The 15,241-nt window shown below is 41.1% G+C and overlaps 2 protein-coding genes across 2 annotated transcripts; both read right to left on the reverse strand.

Moving 5' to 3' along the window:
* Nucleotides 1-265: 265 nt before the first annotated feature.
* tmem165 (transmembrane protein 165) lies at nucleotides 266-4,459 on the reverse strand. Its single transcript, XM_038707336.1, has 6 exons — nucleotides 4,120-4,459; nucleotides 3,509-3,734; nucleotides 3,231-3,406; nucleotides 2,553-2,735; nucleotides 2,194-2,299; nucleotides 266-1,936 (listed from the first exon to the last, which is right to left on the reverse strand). Exons 1-6 carry the CDS (start codon nucleotides 4,270-4,272, stop codon nucleotides 1,860-1,862), a joined length of 921 nt encoding a protein of 306 aa, XP_038563264.1. The 5' UTR covers nucleotides 4,273-4,459; the 3' UTR covers nucleotides 266-1,859.
* An 815-nt stretch (nucleotides 4,460-5,274) lies between these two features.
* Nucleotides 5,275-7,693, reverse strand: srd5a3 (steroid 5 alpha-reductase 3). Its single transcript, XM_038707335.1, has 5 exons — nucleotides 7,437-7,693; nucleotides 7,143-7,294; nucleotides 6,882-7,067; nucleotides 6,672-6,797; nucleotides 5,275-5,981 (listed from the first exon to the last, which is right to left on the reverse strand). Exons 1-5 carry the CDS (start codon nucleotides 7,658-7,660, stop codon nucleotides 5,722-5,724), a joined length of 948 nt encoding a protein of 315 aa, XP_038563263.1. The 5' UTR covers nucleotides 7,661-7,693; the 3' UTR covers nucleotides 5,275-5,721.
* Between the last annotated feature and the right edge of the window lie 7,548 nt (nucleotides 7,694-15,241).

Here is a 15,241-nt window from a genome sequence, read left to right on the forward strand (position 1 = left end):
CCCTGAAATTTAAAGATGTTCAGTTTATGTTCTCCTGGTGGGGCTCAAGGATCGGGTATTAACACCCCCCCACTACCACCACCTGCTGGTCAGTTTTATGTTACACATGGACTCTGCAGGGTTGTGAGGATCTTTCACCTGAAATAAAGTTAACTCAAACATTACATTCAATAAACAACTCTAGTTGTCACTTTTATTCACTTGCTTTCTGGGATGTGTACTGTGCTGCCACTCTGCTCCACAGTACAAATGATTGGTTTAGAAATCAGACAAAACACATTTTTATTGAGTATTTTAGATTCATAGGCATTTCATCCAAACTGTATTACAAAACAGAAGTATGTCACAGCTGGACACAGCGTGTCAAATATTGACAATGCAGCTTTAACCTCTTCACTTAAAAAAAATATTCTCATTCCTTGTGTATAGTGACCCTTTCTATATCTACAGTACATATGGAAAGACAACTAAGCTAAATAAATAGATACCACTTTAAATAAAAGGTGAAACATAGTTACATTGCAGTGTTCAGATGTCACTAGCTACAACACAGCTGCTAGCGGCAAAAGGAGAGACTTACACTGTCGATTTTGTGTAGGGTAAATTACACGGTACTTACTATCATCTATTGTGGACCTGATGCAGTTGTTTATTTTGTGATTCGGGGCGTCAACAATTGAGAAAGTGAGGTTTATACTGGAAATGGCTTTGATCACCGAGGAAGAGTTAACCGGTTAGGAAGGCAATTACTGGCCTTCAACATTATCCACGTTTTATTCACTGTCGGACACAAGAACAACCCCGATCATTATCTCCAATGTGTAATTAACATTTCAGAAAGAGTAGACATAAGCTTATTTAAGCTGTGGTGTAGCTCTCTGGGTACTGTACCTACACAGGTGTTCCAACATAGGTATGGTGACACCTGAATGCAGAGGTATTCTTGTGGTTCAGGTCTCTGTCTCTGAAAAAGACCGCTCCCATTTGAAACAGAGGAATAACTAAGGGAAATATTTCGATGACAGCTCTGCCTCAAATAAAATCTCAACTTAAATCAGATCTCAAAAGCAGTTTCTTAATGATGTGCTGTTGGTTCTGTTTACAGTTTTTCCCCTCCTCACAGCGGGAAATTAAAATCTTACACAAACCAGGCTCACTTATTGTTACGTGATTTGAATGCGTTGTAGCAAAAAGTGTTGTCGAGAAGGGAGAAGTAACAACCAAGCAATACGAGCCAACTCCTGTAAGAGGAAACTGGCAGCTCGGTCCAGGGTTTCTATTCTGTCAAAGAGTCACCTGACAATGCTTGGGCTCGTGTTACACAGATGGGGAGGGGGTGGGGATCAACGATTTAACATTTAAAAACAAAAAGAGGCAAATATTTTTTTAACCTTGTGTCTAACTGAGATGGCTGAGCGGGAGGGAAGTAGTGCCTGTCAAATAGGCAGCAATCTCACAACCCGGTGTTCTTTCTCTCACACACCTTGTGATGAGAGCGACAGTCCTGCCCCCCTCTCCAAGAAAGCCTCTGTAATTCAATGTTTTCTATTCATTCTTACAAACTTTCTTACTTGATAAAGCATCAACTACTTAGTATAACATCTACAACTCCCATTAGGCTTTTATGTGTACAACAGGTTAAGGCTCTTGGGAAATGGTATTTGATGCAAACAAAATAATGTCCAGACAGACTAGTGGAACAGAGGCTAGCTGGGGGATGAGGGCGAGACTCAGGCTCTCTGTTTAGCCTGCCACGCTTTCTTTTGGACACATACAGACTCAAAACTATTGTCTCTCTACAGAAACTTAATCAAATTTTACACGTATGTACAGAGTAACCGGGAAAGTCTTTCTTCCAATTAAAATCCACCTTCTGGCTTGATGAACAGGGCAGACAAGGCAAACGCAAGAAAAACGATCCCTCCAATGATTGTAACTATGGAAGCAAAACAACAAAAAAAAAAATTATGGTTGTAGTTAACATACAGTTACGTTATATGCATGTACACACAACAAGTTAAGATCTCATCTGTGTCTACTACAGATGTTTCAAGAATCAGATCCACTGTGTTTTAAAGTAACTTGCTTCTTCAACACATAAAAAGTATAGTACATTTTAAAGATGGACTGTAATCCTGAAAATGGATTTAACAAATCAGTTGTTTCAAAAAAAATAAATAATAACAATCTCACCTGTTCTGACAGATATTTTCTGGGCGATCATTCTCCCTCCAATCACAGCCAGTCCTGTACACAAACAGTGTCCAATTGTACCACCCACTGCAACTCCATATGGATTCTGGGAATAAAAAATAGTGGTTTTCATGATGATGGTAAAAAACATTATACATTCCCTTTCCTAAATATCTGATCAGTGTTTTAACACAGCCGGGCAATTTGCTGTTTGTATATCGTTCGGGAGCCATACCACAAAAGATTTGCTTTCGCACTGCCCCCCCCAAGGTGAAAGTTCAGACACTCGATATACAGCAAGATATTCTATATGGCATTAAAAACACACAGCAGTGTGCCCTCGAGTAAAGGTAACAAACCTCCTGGGCAGCTAGAATAATGGTGGTCAGTTGCGAGCGGTCCCCCCACTCTGCCAGGAAGGTGAGGGTGAAGGCTTGGATGAAGATGGGCGAGATGAAGCTGTGCCACTTTCCCTGAGGAACGGTAGTCCCTGATGCAGCCTCTACATCTGGAGACCCATTGAGTAGCTTGGACCGCTGGAGCTGGACACAGAATTACAGAAGACTGAGATCTGATTTTACTAAAACACTGGGTTTAATGCTCTACTTACATAATGAAATCAGTTGGACAGGTCATGGGATGTTTGACAAACTTTTACTCCACAACAGCTGTGGTAGAAACTGTAAAACCTCCATTCTCCCATGCATCTTGGTGATAAAAATGGCTTCTCTACAACACCAATCTTTTTTTAAATGCCTGGCAGACTCATGAAAATCAGTGTTTCAGCAGTTTCCACTAGCATGTGCAAGTAGGATGTGATCTTCTGAGAAGCAGCAACACCGTGACAGAGCATTTCTGCTGATAAAGTCACTGAGTAAGACAAAGAATACCCACACTGAAGGTGTTATGTGGCTGCTTATATAAATTATGCATGTTCACTTATCTGTACTGACTTACCGTCACACTGGGATTGTACTACTTGATCTGCCTGGGATAAGCGTGTCTTTCTAAGCTTTAAAGTAAAAAAGTTGGCTTACCTCTTCATCCTTCTTCTTGATCTCTGCCTGCACCTCCTCCAGCTCTTCCTGGCCTTCATCTGGACTCATTTTCAGTCCCTCTCTTAGCATGCGAAGACCAAAGATGACAAACAGAGCGGTGGACACGTAGTGTGTGTAGATTCTAGGGATGACCGTGGTGGCATAGCCAAACAGCACTGGGAGGTGGATTCAACAATCACGTTGTTAAACTCTTAAAGGGAGGGAGGAATAACTCTACATTACCATTGTGCAAAACCAACAAACCCAATTCTACTAACCAGAAAGACAAGTCATGATTCCCAGGGCTAACATGGCACCTATCAGCACGGTGAGACGGTTGTACCGCATTGCCATAATGGCTGCAATGAAAAATGTTTTGTCTCCCAACTCGGAGACGATGATGACAGAGAAAGAGGCCACAAAGGCATGAATAAAACCCAGGTTTCCTTTGCTGGGGCCATCTGCAGAAACTGCTGGACCTACTGGATGGGGACTTGAGGCTTTCTGCAAAGAAAACCAACACACAAAGTGAACACACAGTTTGAAAGAAAAGTCAAACTTGCAAGTCTGTCTGTGGCTAGCTTAATATTGGGGCAGCATGCTTTAAGAACATTATTAAAAAGGTGTTGGCGACATTATATTAGCACGGCCAGCTCACGCTACCACTCATACGTTATCTGATCGTTATTTTTCCTTAAAAAGGTTTGCTTGGCTAGTCCTGCTTAAAGATGAAAGACTAACTTTGCCCACTTGAGCCAGCTAACGTTAAACCCGGAACACAATGTGATATGTGCAGTTAGCATGTGCTGGCTAGCTGGAAGGCGCTAGGAAGTAGCGGCAGATAGAAGGTTTTACTGGTAACGTTAATAATGAAGTTAAAAGATTGTACCTCTTGTACAGGTTGCTCTTGGACAGCTTGCTTGTGCTCCTCTGGAAGAGCAGCAGCTCCGATAGACAGCAAAAACACGGCGGCGAGTGGAAACAACACGCAAATCATATTTCTAGCTGCCCGTCCATCTCCTCCGCCGACCATGACAGGCATTATTGCTCACAGAACACTGAGCAAAACACAGTTCCCGCTTTACTTTGTCTTCCGCGAATTACTTAATATCATCGGCAACTAAACTGGCTAACTTCATATTAGCAGACTACACTATTTCAGGGACCCCCTCGCTTATACACGTCACGATCAGGCAGGCAGGCAGGCAGACCGACCGATGCCGACGCAGGGCGGAAGTTCCAAACTTGCTGCCGCGTTACGAAGGACATGATTGGACCATAAAAAGTGACGTACCCACAGGACAGCTCGGGGATTGGACAGCCTTCTTGTCATTAACACGCGTATGCAAATAGTTAACAACGAGTCAAATGCTTGAAAGACGTTACAAGGGGAAAAAAAGAAACGATAAAGTTATCACTATAAGCTCTCTGACAGTTATGAAATACACCAATTCATTCAAGTTAATGACCTGACCTTAATGCAAATGTACTCACTACTTGCTAAATGTTTATTCAGTGGTGGCAAGAAGAACTTATGGCCACTATAAAAGTCTGAATAAGATGTGGTGATTATTTTACAATAAATATTTAAATACAGCGCATACCCTCTATACACAATTAAAGTAATCTTATCAGCAATTTTCGTGCAAAGGTTGACAGTTTAATACGTCGCCATCTAGCGGACTCATAAAGCCTAGCCTACACTCAAATGTTCCATCTATTCTCAGTTTTCCTTTTATTTACTGTAAGTGTAGTATTTACAGCAAACTTGTTTTTATGTTGTAGTTTGAAATCATATGTATTACAAAAAACTACTTTCCAATGTTTGTACAACAGCAGAATATTGATGTTGAAACCAATAGCTAAGTTTCTCATATTGACATTTTTACCTGTTAATCTGTGGGTCACAATATACTTATGACATTTCTGTTGTTATTACGACATGCCCACTTATTTTAACACAAAACTTGTCACAAAACTCCAACTGGTATGCTTTTACAAACAGAACATTTCATAAGTTGCTATAACAAGAAAATATTCAGTCTTGATTTCTCTTTTTACTTTATTAAAGAAACTTTTTAAACTTCCTTAAATTTTATTAACGTGATACATTTGTGTGGTGTTATAGAAAAATGTGTCCTTATTACATGAATGTACCTTATTATAACAAAAACCATATTGTGATTTGTGGAGACATTCCTCATTTCCTCACATGATCAGTCTGCAAGAAACAACTCACCTCTCACCTGCACAGACCTTTGCAGTGGAAGAGTGTTTCTAGTGCACTGCCATGCCTCACATCCACACTGTCAACCACGATCAGTGTTGCTCTGTTGAAGCTATGGAGGAGCTTCACTTGGTCGAGAGCACCTTGTCAATCGATGCTGACAGAGAGGTGAGTTTTACTCACACACCTTGTCAGTCCTCAGACATCTCTGACATTTTGCGAGGACTTAACAGTTCCCATTAAGGAATTAAAACTTAAAGCTATTCATAGCACAAAAGGTATGAATGCGTTTCTATGCTTCGGGTATGACTCATATTTGCTAATATAAAAGTCGTGACAAAGCTGTGCTGCCAGCGCCTGGTTGAAGAGCACATAAAGGACAACAAGCCACCATGTCAGAGACAGGCCTCCAAAAACCAAGCTCAGCGAGATGTAGATCAGCAGCTCAGCAAAGTAATGCGGGCATGACACCAGCTCGAACCAGCCTCCCTCTGGCACTCTGTGAGCCAGCGTTTCCACTGTCCCTGAAAGGTAACAGAGATAGATAACAGAAAATACATTAGTCCCTGTGTAACTGACAGACCAGTGGTTATTCACCTGGTAATTATGCATCTGTGTTAAGTTAAAGCTGCACTAATCAATATGGATCACTTGTCTTCTATGAAAGGTGTCGCTCATTGTGATAAACCCACAGAGAATCATCACCAACACTGCTGTTACGCTCAGCTCTACAAAGCTTTATAACCACTTTTAGGTAATTGTTTTAGTTTACTGGCAACGCATCGCTCTCAACAGCCATGTTTTCAGCAGCAGTGGGCATCTGTTTCTACTAACAAGAGAACACAGCAGAGTATGCAGCAGCTAAAGAGCCAGATATTTCTTGGAGATCAAAACAACCACCAAATGAATGCCAATGCTGCATGTCTAAATTACAACAGTTTGCCAACAAGTTCCCCATAACAACTTTATGTGATGATAATATGTCAATTATGTATTTTCAGCTTGTTCTGCTGCCAAAACAAAACGAAATAAACAATTAATGTACTGTGCATATGTCACTGAACATTATGTACACCTATAGAATCTAATTATTATGGTTATTTTTTTGGGAAATGGTCAGCAGTAATTAAGTATACATCATTTGTAATGAAAGGTACAAACAAACAAACATGCAGACACAAAGGTTTGAAGCAAAGCCAACTGCACAAACGTACCAGACTTTCCAGTGCGAAGCCTGGCCAGCAGGACCATGGACTGATGCTGCATCATTGAGGCCCAGATGAAAAGTGCATTTCCAGCCACGTGAAACCAGTCCAGCTGAGAGAGGAGACTTCCAGTCCCTGAAAAAGAGCAGCGCAACCATCTACACCACATAGCAGAGCCAGCTAAATTGTCAATGTAGAGAGGACTGGTTTCACTTTAACCTTTTCCCAGGCGATCCGAGCAGAGCACCGTCAACCCCAGCACGACATAATACCCCACTCCGAACACATACTGCACCAAATGTATGGCTCCATCAGAGAAAACACTGACAAACAGGCACTCCAGCAGCCTTCTGAGGGAGTGGACGCAGAGCAGCAGCTGCACCAGGACAGTAGACAGCTGTGGGACTAACACAGACAGCATGAATACCAGCAGCAGTATGAATCAAACAGGAAGACACACGCTTTAACAGAGCAGCCTACCTTGACTGTCAGTGCTTGGTAAACCTGTCAAAATGTCTAACATGCCAGTCAGCCATGATGGGTATGGCTGATGCTTAAGTGTGAAGTTCAGGTACAAGGCCAGAAGGAGACCATTCCAGCCAACAGAGATGGCATAAAAGTGCCAGAACCACCTGACAGGAGAAAGGTCATGCTCAGGATTTATGTGTTCAACTGAATTAGCATCTACAAGTTTAAGTTTTAAACATGTAAACAATGAAATTAAATAAATTACAAATGTATTAATTATACACACGAGTTGTTTTGAACAGTTACCTTTTAGGGACGTCAAACACACGCAGCCAGTCGTCTCGTTTGAGGTTTTGTTTGGTTTTTCCGTACCGAATAAGATCCTGAAATAACACGTAAAGGCGACATGTTTCATATTTTCTCGGCAGCTGCGGTGAGACTTTATGAGCGCAGAAAGCTACAAAGAAACACAAAGCCAGAGAAGACCAGAAAGCATCAGTAACGCTCAAGCCGAGGGGGATCCAATGCATCTTCCCGCTCCGCAGGACATTGTTTTGTGCAACACAGAAAAGAGTCCGCCGGAAAACGGTAGCAAGGGTTCCGGATGAAATGTGAGGTGGCAGGAGGTGTCCTGTGATTATTCAATCGTATTATTGTAATACCCTGCCAGGTAATTTTGTGAAATACCTTACACCTCGAGAAGAGCTTTAAACTTTGCATTCAGTCTTACAGCTGTAAGCAATGCTGGAAAATGATACAGCAGGTGGCAGCACCTGAATCTCACCACATAGCAAGGGGACCCAACATGACGGCCAGTCCAGTCAGAAGCAGTACATTTCTGCAGATAAGTAGATGTATTCAAATAGCTTGTTTTGTCCAACCAAGAGAAAGCCAAACATATAAAGCCTTAATAACACAAACGATCAAGAAAATCAACAATATTCACATTTGAGAGCTGGAACCAGTGAAGTTGACATCTTTGCTTAATAAAAAACTTACACTATTAATTTGATTAACAAAATTGTTACTGGTTTATTTTCTGTCAATCCACTATCCTACCGCTAATCAGTTAATCAGATAATGTGTCTGTGTGTGTATCAGTGGTGGATTAATTATTAAGATCCTTTACTTAAGTAAAAGTACTAATGCTATACTATAAAAATACTCTTTTACAAGTTACAGTCCTGCATTGAAAATGTATCTAAAGTAAAAGTATGTAAGTATAATCAGGAAAACATAACATTAAAAATAAAAGTACTTGATGCAGAAAGAAAAATGTCCTGTGACTGTTATTACATATTAAATTATTATTACTCATGCATACTGATTGTTGAGGGGGATCTAATTTATGCATATTTTGTATTGGAAAGCAACTAATAATTATGTTCATTATGGATTAATCTGCTGATTATTTTCTCCATTAACTGATTTTTGAAATTCTGAAAATAGTGAGAAATGCCATCACAGTTACCAAGGGCCCATAGTAGATTCACAATGCTTGCTTTGTCTAACCAAACATACGAAGCTCAATATTTTTACAAATCTTTACATTTGTGAGGGTAAACCATGAAATGTTTTTATGTCTAAACAATCAAAGTTGTGCGAGTTAATCTCAATCTCAATCTAATTATCGTGTCAGCTGTACTTGTATAAAATGTTGGATAGTTTAATAAATGATAAAACAGATTTTATTAAGTCTTCATATGTTTTGTGTTTACAAATCTTAATTTGTAAAGTAACTAGTAAATAGAGCTATAAGATAAATGTAGTAAAGTAAAAAGTACAATATATAGATCTGAGATGTAGTGGAGTGGAAGTAGAAAATTTAATGAAAAGAAAATACTTAAGTAAAATACAAATACAGTTACGTGGGTAAATGTACTTCATGACTGTCCACCACTGATGTACAGCTAAATGAGTATTTCCCTCTGAGGTGTATAACACAGTAGAAGGAGATAGGAGGGTGCATTGTTTTAAGCAATGCTCTGGATTCAAAATCTGCATCAGTTCATCACACTTTGATCTTCAGGACAGTGTTACCAAACATGATGTCGCCTGACCTCGTGGCTTTGGTGCTTCACTCATGCTCAGTTTTTGCTGAGCTTTCCTCTCACATGTTCACAAGTGGTATGTGTGTTCCTCCTCTCTACAATGCAGCAACATGTCAAAGGAAAAGAAGTGTGTTTTTGTGAACGACTGGATAAGGCCTTTGAGGCATTTGATTCCAGGATGCCTCTTAGAGAAGCCCAGTATCCTGTCTGAGGAAGTGTGGACTGTTTCCTGCTTCCCTCCCTCCCTTGTCCCCGGTGTCCTCCTCTTTTTTACTGTGCCAAGAGCTGGACCCTCATTAGGCCCCCGAAAGATTCAGTCAAGCTGGTGCTCTATGGCAGAATACCATAAAATAAGATTTGTTTTTTAGAAGTATGTACAGGTTCACACAGTCTGAGGAAAAAGAATCCAAAATATTAATGATAATGATGGTTTGTATGTTGTAGGAGCCATTTATGTTTATTGTTGGCATGATATTTTATTTTGTTAGGATATGTTTATAGTAGTATTTTTGAAACCGTTTGGCAGTGATCAGATGCACATGGTTGTATAAGGTGGCATAGGTGACAGGAAGTGGTAGACACAGGTAGGGGGAGCACATACAGTTCTCACCAGACCACAGATCACAAACCACAATACACGCAACAACTGGAAACAAAAGAATAAGAAATCAACCGGTATGTTCATCTGTTTGTACTATTTACTACTGCAATAAACCACAAACCGCAACTGCAATAATGACTGCAAAATCTTGTGTGTCTGCGTAAAACTTTACTACCTACCTACCTGTGTATGATGGCAAAGATACGGATATTGGAAATCAAAGCTGAAGGTAAACCCAAGGAAAAATTGCCATTACACATGTAACACAAGTGAATGGTAACACTGGAGCGTGCAATATATCCAGAAACTTGTGCATAATCTGGTAAACCCTCAATGTTTTGGGGCTCAAAACCCAGAGATACTGCTTCAGAAAATGCGTTTAAAAAGTATGACATTGTGAGTTCAAATAGCCTGCTGCTTGTCTACAAAGCATTACACTGATTTGCATTACATGTTGCAACTTTTTCCCCTATACCACACAGTTAGAGACATGAGAAAAGCCTCCTGTTTATTTCTCCTCCTGCACATTAAACAAGCCAAATAAAAATATACTTTTAACGTTTGATGGGATGATCGGTATCACTCACATTTGCCCGTTAAATGTGAGGCACCAGCTTGTTAGCTTGGCTTGGCAGGGGAAAACATCTGGCATAGCTGTGTATACTTGTAACTCAAAAGCTCCCTCAGTAACACATTATATCTCATTTGTATAATCCATACAAAAAACAAAATTCTACTTTAACGGTGGTTATGTGTTTAGTGACTGTTTAGTGATTCTTTTTCTTAAACCACAACCTGTTGCTTTTAATTGTGCCAAACTAACCTTCTCCTGTATTTCCTCTGACTTCTTTGCGGATCTTCTGAAGGTATTTGGCCTCTGTGTGCATTAACATGTGATTTTCCTTTTTTCTTGTCCTCTCCTTTGGTCTCTGCTTTATTGTGTATATTGTGCTATATCTATTTGATATAAAGATAAGAATAAAAGCAACCCAATTGACACGATTGTGAAGTTGCACCAACTACAACAACCACCAACTGTTTGGTTATTTAATTAAACTTGATTATCAAAATCAAAACGATTTTCATTGAGTAATTGATAAATCAACTAGCTATATACTATTTCCTGATATACAGGTTGTGCTTTTGATATTTCAGATGCATTGTTCTTGCATTCAACAAGTTTGAATTCATATGTTAGTCCTGTTTTGACACACAGCTTTTTATGTACTAATGTGTTGTTGTTATTAGTCCCTGTGCCTTAGTGACCAGACCAGGTTCCTCTCTGGGTATTAATAAAGTTATCCAATCTAGTCCAATCTACCCCGGATGTCTCCTTCATATTATCTTCGATTTATACATAAGTTATGTAAATGCTGCATTCATTCCCTCTTGTTTCAGTTGAGCTGTGTGTACTTCCCATCCTCTCTCCAGATGCCGTCTGTCCCCCTTTTCTGCATTAATTACAACAATGTAGAGTGAACACACAAACACCCATGTCTCTCCCTCTCTCCATATCAATGCTTCATGCCCTTTCTTTCCCTGTTGAATTGCGGGACACTGCCTTTGAAATCCCTTTTGTGATCTCAGAGCATAAACACAAACAGAAAAAACTGAAGACTTTAGAGTAGGAGATGTTTTCAGATGTAATTTTAATGCAAATGTTGTTTTTGAATTTAGACAGCAACTTTCCTGGCTCAAATGAATATAAAGTATGATCTTTCACACAACTTCACATTTCCTTGCCCAGCCCGTGTTTCCACCTAAAGTCTTTAAAAATCATCTTTTATGTTTCTCTTTGTCTTTGAGTGGGCCAGAGTTCAAACGAATCACCTCCTGCCAAATGTGGAACACAAAAGCAGATGAAAAATGGAAAATGTTCTTTGCAATTCCAGTTTTCCAGAGTTGAATTTAGTGTGCAGTGCCCTGCAGGAAGTGTTGGTTAGGAGGAGGGTAGGCGGTTCAGTAGGCAGAGAGTCCCTGTAGAAGTGACCAGGCCAGGAAACATGTGCATGTGGTACATAGCAGCATCTCCTTTCACCCTCCTGAATCCATGCCTGCACGAAAACACGAACCTCCTCCTCCTCGTCAGGTGAAATGAAAAACATCATCATCATCATCAGACATAGTCTGATTTTTCCCAGGCATGACTTAAACACTATAATGTGGACTTCATCTGTGCCTGGCGTGCTGCAGGCTGCTCCCTGCTTTCCTGTCCTAAATAACAAAAACCTTAACATACATCTTTGGGCAGGCCAATAAACCTGATCCACTGCTATATTTGTCCCTGTAAGAGGAGTTCAACCTGCTAAACAATGAACCACTAACCTTGAGGTTCACTATGTTTATTTGTTCATATTCAGAACAACAAATACAATTCAAATGTTAAATGTTCTCATAACAAATGTTTTTGTTGGTGGTGGACATAGTAGAGCGTTTAGCTGTTAAAGAGCCACATATTTCCTTCAGGAGTCAGTGGATGATAATGCATATCTGCAGGAGGTGTGAATAAGCAACTGTTGGAGTAGGTTTCACCAAGTGGCCCAAATAAATTAAAGGTTTAAATGAAAATGGAATCAAAACAAACTAAATGAACCACCAACTTTCAGTTTTACTTGGCTTATTTAAATTTAATAAAGTGCTCAATTGTTTCTTTTTCTCAGAGAAAGAAAAGGACATCAGATGCATTTTAAACATTCAAGTCACGCAGCAATTGTTTTTTTTCTTCCAGGAAAAATGCCTAAAATAACATACCCAAAATTAATCAGTACATATCTCCTCAACCATAATTCTGGTCTCGTTTGATAGGTCAGAAGCTAAGGAATATGAATCAACTGTAAATGAACCTATTTATTTTTCTATTAAAGAGTAAATGGAGATGCAATAAAGCAAAATATGATATTTTCATCCTCGCCTTGTCATGATCCTGTCTGTGTTTCTTGTTTGGGAGTCTGAGTTTAGTTCCATGTCCTTAGTTCATGTTTTGGTATTCATTCTTGGTCCTTGTTTGTATTATTGTGATTTGGTCTGCTCTGTATTCTGTGTCTTAGCTCCTCGTTCTGTGTCTCGGTTTATGTCTTAGTGTTTTGGGTTCTGTCCTGTGTCCAGTATCAGTTATATAGTCTGTTGTGTTTTGGGGTTCACTCATGTCCGTCTCTGTCTTGTCTGTCGTCTAGTGTTCAGTAACCCTTGTCATGTCTGTTACCCTAATGATCCCTCTGCATGTCTGTCTCTGTTTTCCCCTGCTCGCTCTCTCCCTGCCTGTGCCTCGTTAGCCTCATGTCTTTCACCTGTGTTGCTCCCGCCCTGCTCGTTAGTCCCTGTGTGTGTGTATATATACCTGGTGTTTCTGTCTTGTCCTTGTTGGATCATTGTATGTTGTCACCCTGAGTTGCAGTGTGTGTTTCTTGTGTCGTCAACCTCACTTGTCGTGTCTCCGTGTTTCCCTGCTCGTTTTGGTTTTCTGTTGGACAACCTTTGCTTTGGACTTAGTCTTTCAGCCACTCATTTTGTAAGTGTGCTCACCTTTTGTTTAATTAAAACCCTCGAACTATACCTGCTCCACTCTGTGTCCTGCGTTTGGGTCCTCCAACCTGCTTAACTCAGCCACCCATCGTAACACGCCTGTTATAAAATCTATATTTTAAAAGCAATATCACCATCAAAACCATCATCCTTTGGATTACAATGCTACAGAATATCTTCTAATACACCTGGAATACAACTGTAACTGTACATTTAATTAAATGAAACAAATATACAACAGTTATTATGCAATTTTTCAAAAATAGACCAGGCCAATGTCCATGTTTTGGCCATATTTACTGTTTATATGTTCACTTTCATAGGGAGTTTTCTTCAAAACACTATTTCTGTCCCTACAACCACTTTCCAAATAACATAAAACTTCCAAAACATTGAAATATTGGTGAAAACAGTGAATATTGATCAACATTCCTGTGACCAAAAGCACTCCCATGCTTTACAGACCCACAGCTTGAGAACAGAACAGGGCTATAAGTGAGCTCTTTCTCTTTGTCTTGAACAGACGAATCGTTTGGTGTATTGGATGTCTGTGTAGCTAAAGTCCCTTTGTTCCAAAGCAGCAATTCTTCTCTCCTTCATTTTGACAAGAGTAACGAAACGTCTGGGGTTACGTATTCAATTCAATTTTATTTATATAGCGCCAAATCACAACAACAGTTCTGCAACAACAACAGCGTCTATGATGCTATTTACAGAAGCCCAACAGTTCCCACCAAGAGCAAGCATGTCGCGACAGAGGCAAGGAAAAACTTCCTTTTAAGAGGCAGAAACCTCGAGCAGAACCATGGCTCAGGGTGGGCGGCCATCTGCCTCGACCGGTTGGGGTGAAGGAGAGAGAGGGAGAGAGAGAGAGGGAGAGAGAGAGAGGGCAGGAGAGGAACAGAGAGAAAAAGAGAGGGATGGAAGGAGAGAGAGAGGGATGGGAGGGAGGCAGCCTACACAATATACACACACAGAGGTACAGACAGTAAAGGTGATTGTAACAGGTTATGTAAGGTATTGTATTGTGTTGTATGTAACCCTTGTTCCCCGAGAAGGGGAACGAGACACTGCGTTGGTGATGACACTATGGGAACGCCTCTGGGCGTGGCAGGGCTGAATCATGAATGAAACTACTCCAATCCTATTGGTGTTGCTAAAACGGTAGCGTGTGACAGCATAACTGGAGGCGTATATAAGCTCGCCGGCACATAGGACACATCAGCTCTTTGCCCCTCAGAGGCCAGACCCACAGCTGCCACAGGGCAGGGCGCGGGTGAAAGACCCGGCCCTCCTCCTGGGACAGCAGGTCTCTCGTAGAGTGATATTATGTCCGAGAACAACACTCGGGCTGGCCAAAACGGGGCTACTAACAGTAGGCTCATACCGTCCTGACGGACCCGCTCCAGAACCCCTGGGAGCAGAGCGGGGAAAAGCCCTAGCGGGGCTGGGGGCAAGAGGAAGAACCACAGTGGACAGTGCGTAGTCTCTTGAGACGCAAACAGGTCCACGTCTATAGGGCCGAACCTTTCGCACAATAACTCCACCACCTCAGGGTGGAGTCTCCATTCCCCGGGCCTCAGCCCCTGTCTCGACAGCAGGTCTGCTCCCTGATTCTGGGTCCCAGGGATATACATCACTCTGAGAAATAGCAGTCTCTGCTGGGACCACAGGAGGATCTGATACGCCAGTTTGCATAACGGGTGCGAGTGCAGACCCCCCTGGTGATTCAAATAGGCCACCACTGCCGTATTGTCGGTCCTGACAAGGACGTGGCAACCGCGGAGGGCGGGCAGAAAACTCTTCAGAGCTCTGAATACCGCCAATATTTCCAGGCAATTTATGTGCCAAGAGAAATGATGCTCCTGCCATGAGCCTCTCTCAAAGCGGCCGTCCATGACCGCGCCCCACCCTGTGAGTGAGGCGTCTGTCGAAAT

Source organism: Micropterus salmoides, unplaced genomic scaffold (assembly GCF_014851395.1).
Source record: "Micropterus salmoides isolate LMB-PRFRI ecotype aquatic unplaced genomic scaffold, ASM1485139v1 Ms_hic_scaffold_846, whole genome shotgun sequence".
In the NCBI taxonomy this organism is placed as follows: Eukaryota; Metazoa; Chordata; class Actinopteri; order Centrarchiformes; family Centrarchidae; genus Micropterus; species Micropterus salmoides.

What these genes read in the sequence shown, in the direction of transcription:
- tmem165 (XM_038707336.1), bottom strand. Translation starts at nt 4,272, where the DNA reads ATGCCTGTCATGGTCGGCGGAGGAGATGGACGGGCAGCTAGAAATATG. An exon ending in AATCATGACTTGTCTTTCTG is followed by an intron (nt 3,407 to 3,508) that starts GTTAGTAGAATT and finishes TCCACCTCCCAG; the next exon opens with TGCTGTTTGGCTATGCCACC. An exon ending in TTATTCTAGCTGCCCAGGAG is followed by an intron (nt 2,300 to 2,552) that starts GTTTGTTACCTT and finishes TTTTATTCCCAG; the next exon opens with AATCCATATGGAGTTGCAGT.
- srd5a3 (XM_038707335.1), bottom strand. Translation starts at nt 7,660, where the DNA reads ATGCATTGGATCCCCCTCGGCTTGAGCGTTACTGATGCTTTCTGGTCT. An exon ending in CTCGGATCGCCTGGGAAAAG is followed by an intron (nt 6,798 to 6,881) that starts GTTAAAGTGAAA and finishes GCTCTTTTTCAG; the next exon opens with GGACTGGAAGTCTCCTCTCT. An exon ending in GCTTCGCACTGGAAAGTCTG is followed by an intron (nt 5,982 to 6,671) that starts GTACGTTTGTGC and finishes GTTACCTTTCAG; the next exon opens with GGACAGTGGAAACGCTGGCT.